Source organism: Hemitrygon akajei, chromosome 1 (genome assembly GCF_048418815.1).
Source record: "Hemitrygon akajei chromosome 1, sHemAka1.3, whole genome shotgun sequence".
In the NCBI taxonomy this organism is placed as follows: domain Eukaryota; kingdom Metazoa; phylum Chordata; class Chondrichthyes; order Myliobatiformes; family Dasyatidae; genus Hemitrygon; species Hemitrygon akajei.
Genome location: NC_133124.1, coordinates 68,867,912 through 68,881,251, shown reverse-complemented (window position 1 = coordinate 68,881,251; position 13,340 = coordinate 68,867,912). Strand labels below are relative to the sequence as shown.

Sequence of the window (13,340 nt, the reverse complement as noted above, 5' to 3'; positions counted from 1 at the left end):
TCCACTGATTTGTTGCCATTCCTTACCAGAAGAGCCACGCCACCCCCTCTGCCTACCTTCCTAACCCTCCAACATAATGTGTAACCTTGGACATTCAGCTCCCAGCAATTCAGCCATGATTCAGTGATGGCCACAACATCAATCTGTAATAATGTAATAAGATCAACCACAATATTTCTTATATTCCGTGCATTGAGATATAATACTTTAAGTACTGTATTTGCTACACTTTTTGATTCTGCATTCCTAATGCACTGATACTCACCCTGCTGACTGAAATTATGTCCTATCATCTTCCTGTCCTTCCTGACAGTCTGACTACCCGCTATTTTTGCTTTTTTACCATCTGTCCTATCCTGAGTCCCGTCACTCTGGTTCCCACCCCTCTGCCAAAGTAGCTTAAACCCTTTCCAACAGCTCTAACATACCTGCCCATGAGAATACTGGTCCCCCTCAGCCTCATGTTTATCTGCCAAATCATCCTGTTTCTACCCTCACTGATGTGTGGCACAGGCAGCAATCCAGAAATTACTACCCAGGAGGTTCTGCTTCTCAGCTTTCGACCTAGCTCTCTAAATTCTTTCTTCAGGACCTCATTGCTTTTCCTTCCTATGTCTTTGGTACCAATATGTACCAAGACATCTGGCTGCTCCCCCTCCCTCTCTTAAATGCTGTGGAAGCGATTCGATATGTCCCTGACCCTGGTACCTTAGAGGCAACATACCATCCAAGGGTCTCGTTCATGTCCACAGATTCTCTTGTCTGTTCCTCTGACTATTGAGTCCCCTATCACTACCTCTCTCCTCTTCTCCCTCTTTACCTTCTGCACCATGGACCCATGCTCAGTGCCAGTATCCTGGTCTCCGTAGTATTCCCCTGCGTAGTATTCCCCCACAACAGTATCCAAAATGGCATACTTATTTTTGAAGGGAATGGCCTCATGGGTGCTTTTTGTTAACTGTTTATTCACATTTCCATTTCTCCTGATAGTCACCCAGCCACTCGCCTCCTGCAACTAGGGGTTTTGGGCCCTTATCTCAGAAAGAATGTATTGTCATTGGAGAGAGTCCAGACGAGGTTCATGAGGATGATTCCAGGAATGAAGGGGTTAATAAATGAGGTTATGTTGCCTCCCACCCAGGTGCCAGGGTCAGGGGTGTCTCGGACTGGGTCTACAGTATTCACGAGGGGAGGGGTGATCAGCCAGAAGTCTTGGTACATATTGGCACCAATGACATAATTCAGAAAAAGTGAGAATGCCCTGAAGAGACATTTCAGGGAGCTGGGCAGAAAGCTGAAAATCACGACCTCCAGGGTAGGAATCTCTGGATACGGTGAGGCTACGAATAAGATGAATTGACAGATGAATGAGTGGCTGAGGAACTGGTGCAGGGAGCAGGGGTTCAGATTTCTGGATCATTGTGACCACTTCTGGGGAAGGTACCTGAGGGGAACCAATATCCTTGTGGGCGAGTTTGCTAGAGCTTTTCAGGGGGGGGTTTAAAGTAATTTGGCTGAGGGAATGGGAACCAGAGTTCTGAGGATGGTGCTGAGGATGAGGTAGTTGGTTTACAAAGAGAGGCAGTGTGCAGTGAGACTGCAAGCAAGGAGAGGCTTATGATAGGGCAAAATTGCAGTCAATAGGATGAGTTGCAATTTAAAAGTCAGAAAAGGATGATGAATTCAGGACTGGAGGTGTTATATTTGAATGCCTGCAGTATACGGAATAAACTAGATGAATTTTTAGCACAGTTACAGATTGGCATGTATGATGTTCTGGGCATCACTGAGTTGTGGCAGGAAGAAGTTTATAGCTGGGAGCTTAACATCCAAGAATATACATTGTATCAAAAGGACAGGCAGGTAAGCAGAGGGGGTGATGTGGCTCTGTTGGTAAAAAGTGAAATCAAATCATTAGAGGTGACATAGGGCTGGAAGGTATTGAATTGTTGTGGTTAGAGCTAAGGAACTGTAAGGGTAAAAAGACAATGATGGGAGTTATTTACAAACACCAAAACAGTAAGGATGTGGTCTGCAAATTACAACAGAAGATACAAAATGCATGCCTAAAGGCAATTTTACGATAGTCATAGGGGATTTCAATATGCAGGAGATTGCGAAAGTTAGATTGATGCTGGATCTCAACGGGGGAATTTCTAGAACGTCTACAAGATGGCACTTTGGAGCAGCTCATGGTTTAGCTCACTAGGGGATCAGCTATTTTGGATTGGGTGTTGTGCAATGAACCAAAATTGATGAGAGAGCTTAAGGTAAAGGAACCCTCAGGATAAAGTGATTTTAATATGATAGAATTCAACCTGTAATTTGAGAAGCTAAAGTCAGATGTATCATTACAGGGGAGTAAAGGGAATTAAAAAGGCATGAGAGAAGACTTGGCCAGAATTGATTGGAAAAGAACACTGGCAGGGATGATAGCAGAGCAGCAATGGCTAGAAATTCTGGAAGCAATTGGGAAAGTGCAGGATATATCTATCCCAAAGAGGAAGAATTATTCCAGAGGAAGCATGACAGAATAATGGCTGACAAGAGCAGTCAAGGCCAACATAAAAGCCAAAGAGGAGGGGGTGGTATATAATGGAGTGAAAATAGAGGCAATTTAGAGAATGGGAAGCTGGAATGCCAACAGAAGGCAACTAAAAATGTCACACAGAAGGACAAGATTGGATACAAAGGTTAGCTAGCCAATAATATTAAAGAGGATACCAAAAGTTCCTTTAGATACAGAAAGAGTAAAAAAAAGAGGCAAGGATAGATATCAGACCACTGGTAAATAGATGCTGGAGAGGTAGTAATGGGGGGGACAAGGAAATGGCAGACAAACTGAATAAGTATTTTGCATCGGTATTCACTGTGGAAGGCATTGGCAGTATGCCAGAAATTCGAGAGTGTCAGGGGGCAGAAGTGAGTGTAGTTGCTATCACTAAGGAGAAGGTGCTTGGGAAGTGAAAAGATCTGAAGGTAGATGAGTCACCTGGCCAGATGGACTACATATCAAGGTTCTGAAGAGATTGTGGAGGCTTTAGTAATGATCTTTCAAGAATCGTTAGATTACAGAATGGTTCCTGAGGACTGGAAAATTGCAAATGTCACTCCAGTATTTAGGAAGGGAGGGAGGTGGAAGAAAGGAAATTCTTGGCTATTTAGCCTGACTTCTAAGGTTGAGAATCTCTTTGGACTGAGGGAGGAAATCAGAACACCTGGAGGACAGCTATACAGTTCACAGGGAGAACGTACAAACTCCTTATGGATGATGCTGGAATTGAACTCCGAACTCTGGAATGCCCAAAACTGTAATTGCATCACACTATAGGATGCAGAGGTGGGCTTTGAAGTGCCAGATGTGGTTAAATCCAGAAATATGTGGCGTGATTCACTTTGGAAGGTCGAACTTGAAGGCAGGGCACAGGGTTAATGGCAGGATTACCAGCAGTGTGGAGGAACAGAGGGATCTTGGGATCCACGTCCATAGATTTCTCCAACTTGCAGCACAATGTGATAGAGTTTAAGGTGTATGGTGTGTTGGCCTCCATTAGTCAAAGGACTGAGTTCTAGAGCCAGAAGGAATGTTGCTGCCCTGTCAAACTCTGATTAGCCTACACTTGGAATGTTGTGATGAGTTCTGGTCATCTCATTATAGAAAGTATGTGAAAACTTTAGAGAGGGTGCAGAGGAGATTCCCAGGATGCTGCCTGGATTAGATGCACGTCTAATGAGGATATGTTGAGTGAGTTAGTGCTTTTCTCTTTTGGAGAGAAGGAGGATGAGAGGTGACTTGATAGAGCTGTACAAGATGATAAGAGGCATAGCTAGAGTGGACAGCCAGTTACCTTTTCCCAGGGCAGAATGGCTAATATGAGTAGGAATAATTTTGAAGTATTTGGAGGAAAGTATAGGGAGGGGTGTCAGAGGTAGTTATTTTTATACAGAGAGTTGTAGGGGCATGGAATGGGCTGCCAGGAGTGGTAGTAGAGGCAGATACATGAGGGAAATTTGAGAGTCCTTTTGATAGGCTCGTAGTTAAAGTAAAATGGAGGGCAATGTGGGGAAGGTTAAACTGATTTTAGAGTTAGTTAAATGTTCGGCACAATATTGTGGGCCGAAGGGCCTGCATTGTGCTCTGCTGTCTATGTTCTACCCCCCCATCTCCCTCCCAGCAGAGGAGTGCCTCTCCCACTACAACCCCTCTCCCCGGTGACCCACTAACCCCCAACTATTCTATGCCTTTGGCCGAGGCTCTGGTGAAGTTAGGAACCAGGTTACAGCTCGGGGGCTGAGAGCTGATTTCTAGTTTGTATAATGGAGCCATGTTGCTACCATTTCCATCTCCCCGCCGGTTACCATGGAGACAGGACTAATAGGGAAAGGAATGTGTTTTAAGCGGGATGCAATCTGTGTGTGGGGAAGCTGCGGCTGCCGTAATGGAGGTGACATTAGGAGGCTGGAGCGGGCCGCCGAGCTGTCATTAGGCGAGCGCCGCTCACAGCAAATGACTCCTGTAATGAGGTTGTAATATTCATCGGCCGCTCTCCTCCTCTGATGGCTGGCGGGCCATCAAAAAAACCTCAGCACTTTGTTGCCTCATTGCCTCCCAAATGTATTTTAAATATCATTCAGAACACTCAATTATTTAAAACGCTGAACTAAACACTTACTAATGGGACAAGTACCGAACACAAAAATAAATTCATTCCTCAAATGGGAGTAAGTGATCGCCGCAGGATCCGCCTCCCACTCCCCCCTTCCCACCCTCCCTCTCCCACACCCCAACCACCACCTCGGTGTGGCTCTGCCTGATTCTGCAGCCCAGCGTGCTGGTCTTGCCCCTCCAATTGGTTCCCTTCCATCTCTAGTGGTCCTGCCCCCCCCCACTGGTCCCTCCCTTCCCAGCCCCTAGGGGATCAACAGCATAGACATTAGGGGAACTGCCCCACACACCAAACACACCTTACACCTTACACACTCCCTCACCCACAATAAATACCCCTCCCCAACCAACCACAAACACACCCACCATGAAACACTCCTCCCTCACCCACCATAAACTCCCCTCCCCTACCAACCCCAAACACTGCCACCCATGAAACTCTCCTCCCAAACAACCCTCTCATACCAACTCCAAACATTTCTTTCCCTCACCCATGAAACATTCCAGTCTCTCACCCATCACAAACATTCCCCCAAAACTCCACTGCTGAAACATACCATCCCAAATACAGCAAGCAATCCTTTCCCTACACAAACGCACAACGCACCTCACGCACGATACCTGCACCCTCCAAACAACCTCTCCTCCATTCCCACCACCCCCCACAGTGACTGCAACGGGCACCATCTACCAACCATCACCACAATTACTCTCCCAGGTCCCCCCCCCCCCCCCATTGACAGAGATCACCACCACCCTCAGCTTCTGTGCCATGTCACACACTGTCCTGCCAAGGACTCTCTCCCCACTAGGTCAGTCCTTCTCTCCATTGTGAACCCCTCTTCCCCACACCGAGGAAGGGCTGTCTCCCAACATCCCCTGGGCAGTGAACGTTGGACTGTTCACATCCTCAGTAGATGCTCAGAAACACACATAGACACACAAGCACATATGCACATGCACATGCACACATACACACACACACACACGTGCGTGCGCGCGCACACACACACACCCACGCGCACACCCACACCCACGCGCACACACCCACATGCACACATCCACGTGCGCGCGCGCACACACACACACACACACACGTGGGTACACTCACCATTCCGATGAGCTCAAGTTCTTGGGCTCGCTCGCAGACGGTTTGCTTTCTCTGATAGTAACCCCTCCACACCTGTGGGGAGCAGGAAGAGAGGGGCTGTGAGAGGGCTGGGTGAGTGGGAGGTTTGCGAAGGGTGACCAGTGGATCGGTGGACTGCTCCTGGACGAATGGTTCAGGAGGAGAATGGTGTGTTGGTCTTCATCATGAGGGGTTACCGCTGCAGGACGGGAAGATTCTGTTCCAGCTACTTAGGGTGTTGCTGAGACTGGGAGCTGGAGCACTGTGTAGCGTCTGCCCCACTCTGGGATTTTGTACCTCTGGAAGCCGTCCCAACAAGGCTCAGTGGGATCATCCCCAGGATGAGAGGGTTTTCTTGTCCTCTGTCTCTCTCCTTTCCCACTCCCTCTCCCTCCCATTTCCTCTTCCTTTTCCTTTACCCTCTTCCCTCCTTCTCCCCACCCAGCTCCCCTTTTCTGCTCTTCCTTCTCTCCCTCTCTACATACCCCTCCCCATCCCTCTCCTTCCTCCCTCCACCTCACACCCCTCACTCCTACCCCATATCCCTTCCCAAGGTTCAGCCTCATCGTACCCATCAAAATCCACCCTTTCCCTCTCTCTCCCCATCATCCCTGACCCTTTCCTTCCTCAAAAATCCTCACCCCTTTTGCCCTCCCACCACCACACAGAGGTTGACCCTTGCCCCTTTACCTTCTGGATGAGTGTGGCAGCCTCTTGACTCTCCATGGAGATGGGGGCCATCATCTTCCTGCGTTTGCCCCTCTGTTGTTCGTCCCAGATCTTCTTCATGAACTCTGCACGCAGGCGGCCCTGTCTCCCGCGTTCTGCCACCTGGATGATGCGGACAGCCTCATCTGTGGTCAGCACTGCTTCTTCCAGCTGAAACAGTGCACAGGCAGACCCTACTCACCATGTAGCCAATCTCAGTCAACCCGCTGCTTCATGCTTGACAGTGGTCTGTGCCAGTCACTGACCACAGATCTCTGATAGTGCATTCACCCTGTGATCGAGGCTGCAGTATGGCATCAAAATCCTCTGTACAGGACTTTACCGTCCATTACATGACCACATTCTCCATTACAGAACCAGTCAATTACAGGACATCAATAGCCATCACAGGGCCACATCATTCATTAGTCTGGCCCATTCTGGACACCACTATCCATATTTGGACCAGTCCATTACAGGACTACGTTGTCCATGACAGAACCTTGTCCATAACAGCACTAGGGTGTCAGTGACAGGGTTCCAATCTTCGGGAATATTCAGTACAGCACTCAGTGCTCCAGGAGTGGGCTTTGAGATCAGAGAAACTATGGCTCCCAGAAAAGAGCTACTCACCACTGCTGAGCTCTCCTCCTCCAGAAGCTGCCCCAGAAATATCTTGCGTTCCTCACGGAGCTTCTCTGCCTCTCTGGAAATGTATCTGGGGATTGGGATCTCAGCATTACTCTGCAACAGAAAATAAATGAATCAGAACTCACTGGAGAGGGAGTAGGGGTGAAAATGGGAAGGAAAGAGAGAGTGAGATTGGGAAAGGGGGTTGGAGGGAAGAGGAGAGAGAGAAGGAGGGAGGGAGTGATGGAGAGGGAATAGGAAGAGGCTTTTCCGGGTCAATTATTGACTGTGCTGTAATGTTCAGTGTACTGTGGACTATATTCTATGTGGGGAGGAGATAGGGGATAATGCAGGAAACTTTCCCCTCTTACAGGTAAATTCAGGGGGAAGGGGAAGAACTATAGAAGGGAACTGAGGAGGACCTTTCTCACCCCGAGAACACACAGCAGAGAGGGTGGGGGAGCAGTCAGAGAGAGTGGGGGAACAGAGTCAGAGAGAGTGAGGTAACAGAGTCGGAGAGAATGGGGGAACACATGGCAAAGAAAGTTGGGGAGCAGAGTCAGAGAGAGTGGGGGAACAGTCTGAGAGAGTGGGGGAGCAGAGTCAGTAAGAGTGGGGGAGCACACAGCAGAGAGTGGGGGAGCACACAGCAGAGAGTGGGGGAACAGAGTCAGAGAGAGTGGGGGAACAGTCTGAGAGAGTGGGGGAGCAGAGTCAGAGAGAGTGGGGGAACAGTCTGAGAGAGTGGGGGAGCAGAGTCAGAGAGAGTGGGGGAACGGTCTGAAAGAGTGGGGGAACAGTCAGAGAGAGTGAGAACAGAATCAGAGGGAGTGGGGGGAGAGTCAGAGAGAGTAGAGGAGCAGAGTCTGAGAAAGTGGGGAAATGGAGTCAGAGAGAGTGGGAGCAGAGTCTGAGAGAGTGAGAAAACAGAGAGACAGTGAGGGTGCAGAGTCAGAGAGAGTGGTGGAACAGATTCAGACAATTAGAACAGAGTCAGAGAGAGTCGGGGAACACAGCAGAGAAAGTGGGAGAGCAGAGTCAAAGAGAGTAGGGGAACAGAGTCAGAGAGAGTGGGGGAGCACACATCAGAGACAGTGTGGGTGCAGAGTCAGAGAGAGTAGGGGAGCAGGGTCAGAGAGAGTGGGGGGAGAGTTAGAGAGAGTGGGCGAAACAGAGTCAGAGAGAGTGGGGGAGCAGACAGCAGAGAGAGTTGGGGTGCAGAGTCAGAGAGGGAGGGGAGCTGAGTCAGAGAGTGGGGGAACAGTCAGAGAGAGTGGGGGGAAAAGAGAGAGAGAGTGGGAGAACAGATTCAGAGAGAGTGGGAGCACAGTTCGAGAGAATGGAAGCTGCATCTGAGAGTGGGGGGAAAGAGTCAGAGAGAGTGGGGGAACAGTCAGAGAGAGTGGGGGAACACACGGCAGAGAGAGTGGGGGGAGAGTCAGAGAGAGTGGGGGGAGAGTCAGAGAGAGTGGGGGAAACAGTCAGAGTGAGTGGGGGAGCTGAGTAGGTGGGGGAACAGTCAGAGACAGTGAGGGAGCAGCGTCAGAGAGAGTGGGAGAGTAGAGTCAGAGAGAGTGTTAGCAGCGTTTGAGGGTGGGGGTGCAGTCAGAGAGAGTGGGGGTACACACAGCAGAGAGAGTGGGAGAAGAGTCAGGAAGTGTGGGGGGAGAGTCACAGAGAGTGGGGAAGCAGTCAAGAGAGAGTGGGGGTACACACAGCAGAGAGAGTGGAAGAAGAGTCAGAGAGTGTGGGGGGAGAGTCACAGAGAGTGGGGAAGCAGTCAAGAGAGAGTGGGAGCAGAGTCAGAGAGAGTGGAAGCAGCGTATGAGAGTGGGGGAACAGACAGAGAGTGGGGGAACAATCAGAGAAAGTGGGGGGAGAGTCTGAGAGAGTGGGGGAGCAGAGTCAGAGAGTGAGACAGAGTCAGAGAGAGTGGGGAGCACATGGCAGAGAGAGTGGGAGCAGAGTCAGAGAGAGTGGGGGAACAGTCAAGAGAGAGTGGGGTGACAGAGAGAGTGGAGAAAAGAGTCAGAGAGAGTGGGGTGACAGTCAGAGAGAGTGGGGGTGCAGAGTCAGAGAGAGTGGGAGCAGAGTCAGAGAGAGTGGAAGCAATGTCTGAGACTGGGGGAACAGTCAGAGAGTGTGGGGGAACAGTCAAAGAGAGTTGGGGGAAAGTCAGAGAGAGTGGGGGAACAGTCAGAGAGTGTGGGGGAACAGTCAGAGAGAGTTGGGGGAAAGTCAGAGAGTGTGGGGGAACAGTCAGAGAGAGTGGGGGAACAGTCAGAGAGTGGGGGGAAAGATTCAGAGAGAGTGGGGTGACAGAGAGTGGGGGTTCAGATTCAGAGAGAGTGGGTGAACAGTCAGAGAGAGTGGGGGAACAGTCAGAGAGAGTGGGGGTGCAGAGTCAGAGAGAGTGAGGGAACAGTCAGAGAGAGTCATGGAAAAGAGTCAGAGTTAGTGGGGGAGAGTCAGAGAGAGTGTGGGTGAGTCAGAGAGAGTGGGGGAACAGAGTCAGAGAGAGTCATGGAAAAGAGTCAGAGTTAGTGGGGGAGAGTCAGAGAGAGTGTGGGTGAGTCAGAGAGAGTGGGGGAACAGTCAGAGAAAGTGAGAAAACAGAGAGACAGTGGCGGTAGAGATTCAGAGAATGAGAACAGAGTCAGAGAGAGTGGGCGAACAGAGTCAGAGAGAGTGGGCGAACAGAGTCAGAGAGAGTGGGGGAACAGAGTCAGAGAGTGTGGGGGGAGAGTCAGAGAGAGAAGTGGTGCAGAGTCAGAGAGAGTGGCGGTAGAGATTCAGAGAGTGAGAACAGAGTCAGGGAGAGTCGGGGAACAAAGTCAGAGAGTGGGGGGAGAGTCAGAGAGAGTAGGGGAGAGAATCAGAGAGAGTGGGAAAACAAAGAGAGAGAGAGAGAGAGAGTGGGGGAGCAGAGTCAGAAAGAGAGTGAGAACAGAGTCAGAGAGAGTGGGGGAGCAGAGTCAGAGAGAGAAGTGGAGCAGAGTCAGTGAGAGTGGGGGAACAGAGTCAGAGAGAGTGGGGGAGCAGAGTCAGAGAGAATGGGAAAACAGAGAGAGAGAGTGGGGGAGTACACATCAGAGACAGTGGGGGTGCAGAGTCAGAGAGGGTGGTGGGAGAGTCAGAGAGAGTAGGGGAGCAATCAGAGAGAGTGGGGGAACAGTCAGAGACAGTGGAGATGCAGAGTCAGAGAGAGTGGGGGAACGGTGTCAGAGAGAGTGGGGTGACAGTCAGAGAGAGTTGGGGTGCAGAGTCAGAGGGAGTGGGTGAACAGTCAGAGAGAGTGGGGGAACAGTCAGTGAGAGTGGGGGGTGAGTCAGAGAGAGTGGGGAAACAGAGTCAGAGAGAGTGGGGGAACAGAGTCAGAGAAAGTGGGGGAAACAGTCAGAGAGAGTGGGGGAACAGAGCCAGAAAGAGTGGGGAGGCAGAGTCAGAGAGAGTAGGTGAGCAGAATCAGAGAGAGTGGGAAAACAGAAAGAGAGAGAGAGAGAGAGAGAGAGAGAGAGTGGGGGAGCACACATCAGAGACAGTGGGGGTGCAGAGTCAGAGAGGTGGGGGGAGAGTCAGAGAGAGTGGGTGAGCAGAGTCAGAAAGAGAGTGAGAACAGTGTCAGAGAGAGTGGGGGAACAGAGCCAGAAAGAGTGGCGGAACAGAGAGAGTGGGGGAACAGAGTCAGAGAGAGTGGGGAGGCAGAGTCAGAGGGAGTGGGGGAAATACAATCAGAGAGAGTGGGAGCAGAGTCAGAGAGAGTGTCAGCAGCATCTGAGGGTGGGGGAACAGTGTCAGAGAGAGTGAGAACAGAGTCAGAGAGAGTGGGGGAACAGTCAGAGCAGGGCAGCTGAGTCAAAGTGAGTGAGAACACAGAGAGAGTGGGGGAACAGTCAGAGAGAGTGCTGGGAGAGTCAGAGAGAGTAGGGGAGCTGTGTCAGAGAGAGTGAGGGAACAGTCAGAGAGTGGGGGAACAGTCAGAGAGAATGGGGGAGCAGTCAGAGAGAGTGGGGGAGCAGAGTCAGAGTGGGAGCAGAGTCTGAGAGAGTGGGGGAACAGAGTCAGAGAGAGTTGTGGAAAAGAGTCAGAGTGAGTGGGGGAGAGTCAGAGAGAGTGGGGGAAAAGATTCAGAGAGAGTGGGGTGACAGAGAGTGGGGGTTCAGATTCCGAGAGAGTGGGTGAACAGTCAGAGAGAGTGGGGGGAGAGTTAGAGAGAGTGGGAAAACAGAGAGAGAGAGAGAGTGGGGGAGTACACATCAGAGACAGTGGGGGTGCAGTCAGAGAGGGTGGTGGGAGAGTCAGAGAGAGTAGTGGAGTAGTAAGAGAGAGTGGGGGAACAGTCAGAGACAGTGGAGGTGCAGAGTCAGAGAGAGTGGGGTGACAGTCAGAGAGAGTTGGGGTGCAGAGTCAGAGAGAGTGGGGGAACAGTCAGTGAGAGTGGGGGGAGAGTCAGAGAGAATGGGGGAGCAGAGTCAGAAAGAGAGTGAGAACAGTGTCAGAGAGAGTGGGGGAACAGAGCCAGAAAGAGTGGCGGAACAGAGAGAGTGGGGGAACAGAGTCAGAGAGAGTGGGGGAGCAGAGTCAGAAAGCGAGTGAGAACAGTGTCAGAGAGAGTGGGGGAAACAGAGTCAGAGAGAGTGGGGGAACAGAGCCAGAAAGAGTGGCGGAACAGAGAGAGTGGGGGAACAGAGTCAGAGAGTGGGGGAGCAGAGTCAGAAAGAGAGTGAGAACAGTGTCAGAGAGAGTGGGGGAAACAGAGTCAGAGAGAGTGGGGGAACAGAGTCAGAGAGAGTGGGGGAAACAGTGTCAGAGAGAGTGGGGGAACAGAGTCAGAGAGAGTGGGGGAACAGAGTCAGAGAGAGTGGGGGAGCAGAGTCAGAAAGCGAGTGAGAACAGTGTCAGAGAGAGTGGGGGAAACAGAGTCAGAGAGTGGGGGAACAGAGCCAGAAAGAGTGGGGAGGCAGAGTCAGAGGGAGTGTCAGCAGCGTCTGAGGGTGGGGGAACAGAGTCATAGAGAGTGAGAACAGAGTCAGAGAGAGTGGGGGAACACACCGCAGAGAGTGTGGGGGAACAGTCAGAGCAGGGGAGCTGAGTCAGAGTGAGTGAGAACACAGAGAGACAGAGGGGGTGCAGAGTCAGAGAGAGTTGCGGAACAGACAGCAAAGAGTGTGGGGGAACAGTCAGAGCAGGGGAGCTGAGTCAGAGTGAGTGAGAACACAGAGAGACAGTGGGGGTGCAGAGTCAGAGAGAGTGGCGGAACAGACAGCAAAGAGTGTGGGGGAACAGTCAGAGCAGGGGAGCTGAGTCAGAGTGAGTGAGAACACAGAGAGACAGTGGGGGTGCAGAGTCAGAGAGAGTGGCGGTAGAGATTCAGAGAGTGAGAACAGAGTCAGAGAGAGTCGGGGAACAGACAGCAGACAGAGTGCGGGAACAAAGTCAGAGAGTGGGGGGAGAGTCAGAGAGAGTGGGGGGAGAGTCAGAGAGTAGGGGAGCAGAAACAGAGAGAGTGGAAAAAGAGAGAGAGATAGAGAGAGTGGGGGAGCACACATCAGAGACAGTGGGGGTGCAGAGTCAGAGAGGTGGGGGTGCAGTGTCAGAGAGAGTGGGGGAGCACATGACAGAGAGTGGGGAACAGAGAGAGAGAGAGTGGGAGAATAGAGTCAGAGAGAGTGGGGGAGCAGAGTCAGAGAGAGAAATGGAGCAGAGTCAGAGAGAGTGGGGGAACAGAGTCAGAGAGAGTGGGGGGAACAGAGTCAGAGAGAGTGGGGGGAGCAGAGTGAGAGAGAATGGGAAAACAGAGAGAGAGTGGGGGAGCACACATCAGAGACAGTGGGGGTGCAGAGTCAGAGAGGGTGGTGGGAGAGTCAGAGAGAGTGGGGGAACAGAGTCAGAGAGAGTGGGGGAAACAGTCAGAGAGAGTGGGGGAACAGAGCCAGAAAGAGTGGGGAGGCAGAGTCAGAGAGAGTAGGGGAGCAGATTCAGAGAGAGTGGGAAAACAGAAAGAGAGAGAGAGAGAGAGAGAGTGGGGGAGCAGAGTCAGAAAGAGAGTGAGAACAGTGTCAGAGAGAGTGGGGGTACAGAGTCAGAGAGATTGGGGAGGCAGAGTCAGAGGGAGTGGGGGAAATACAATCAGAGAGTGGGGAAGCAGTCAAGAGAGAGTGGGAGCAGAGTCAGAGAGAGTGGAAGCAGCGTATGAGAGTGGGGGAA

The 13,340-nt window shown here is 51.3% G+C and overlaps 2 protein-coding genes across 2 annotated transcripts in view; one reads left to right on the top strand and one right to left on the bottom strand.

Annotated features, from left to right (window-relative positions):
* The window catches only part of LOC140727475 (voltage-gated inwardly rectifying potassium channel KCNH6-like), a 286,713-nt gene that overhangs the window by 55,634 nt on the left and 217,739 nt on the right, over positions 1–13,340 (top strand). The gene's annotated exons all lie outside the window — the stretch shown is intronic.
* LOC140731464 (dynein regulatory complex protein 11-like) overlaps positions 1–13,340 on the bottom strand; it is a 182,379-nt gene that overhangs the window by 34,858 nt on the left and 134,181 nt on the right. The window contains exons 3-5 of the mRNA XM_073053341.1: positions 7,137–7,247; positions 6,486–6,674; positions 5,778–5,849 (exon numbers count right to left, since the gene is read on the bottom strand). Coding sequence (XP_072909442.1) covers positions 5,778–5,849; positions 6,486–6,674; positions 7,137–7,247 — 372 coding nt within the window. The remainder of the gene's footprint in view (positions 1–5,777; positions 5,850–6,485; positions 6,675–7,136; positions 7,248–13,340) is intronic.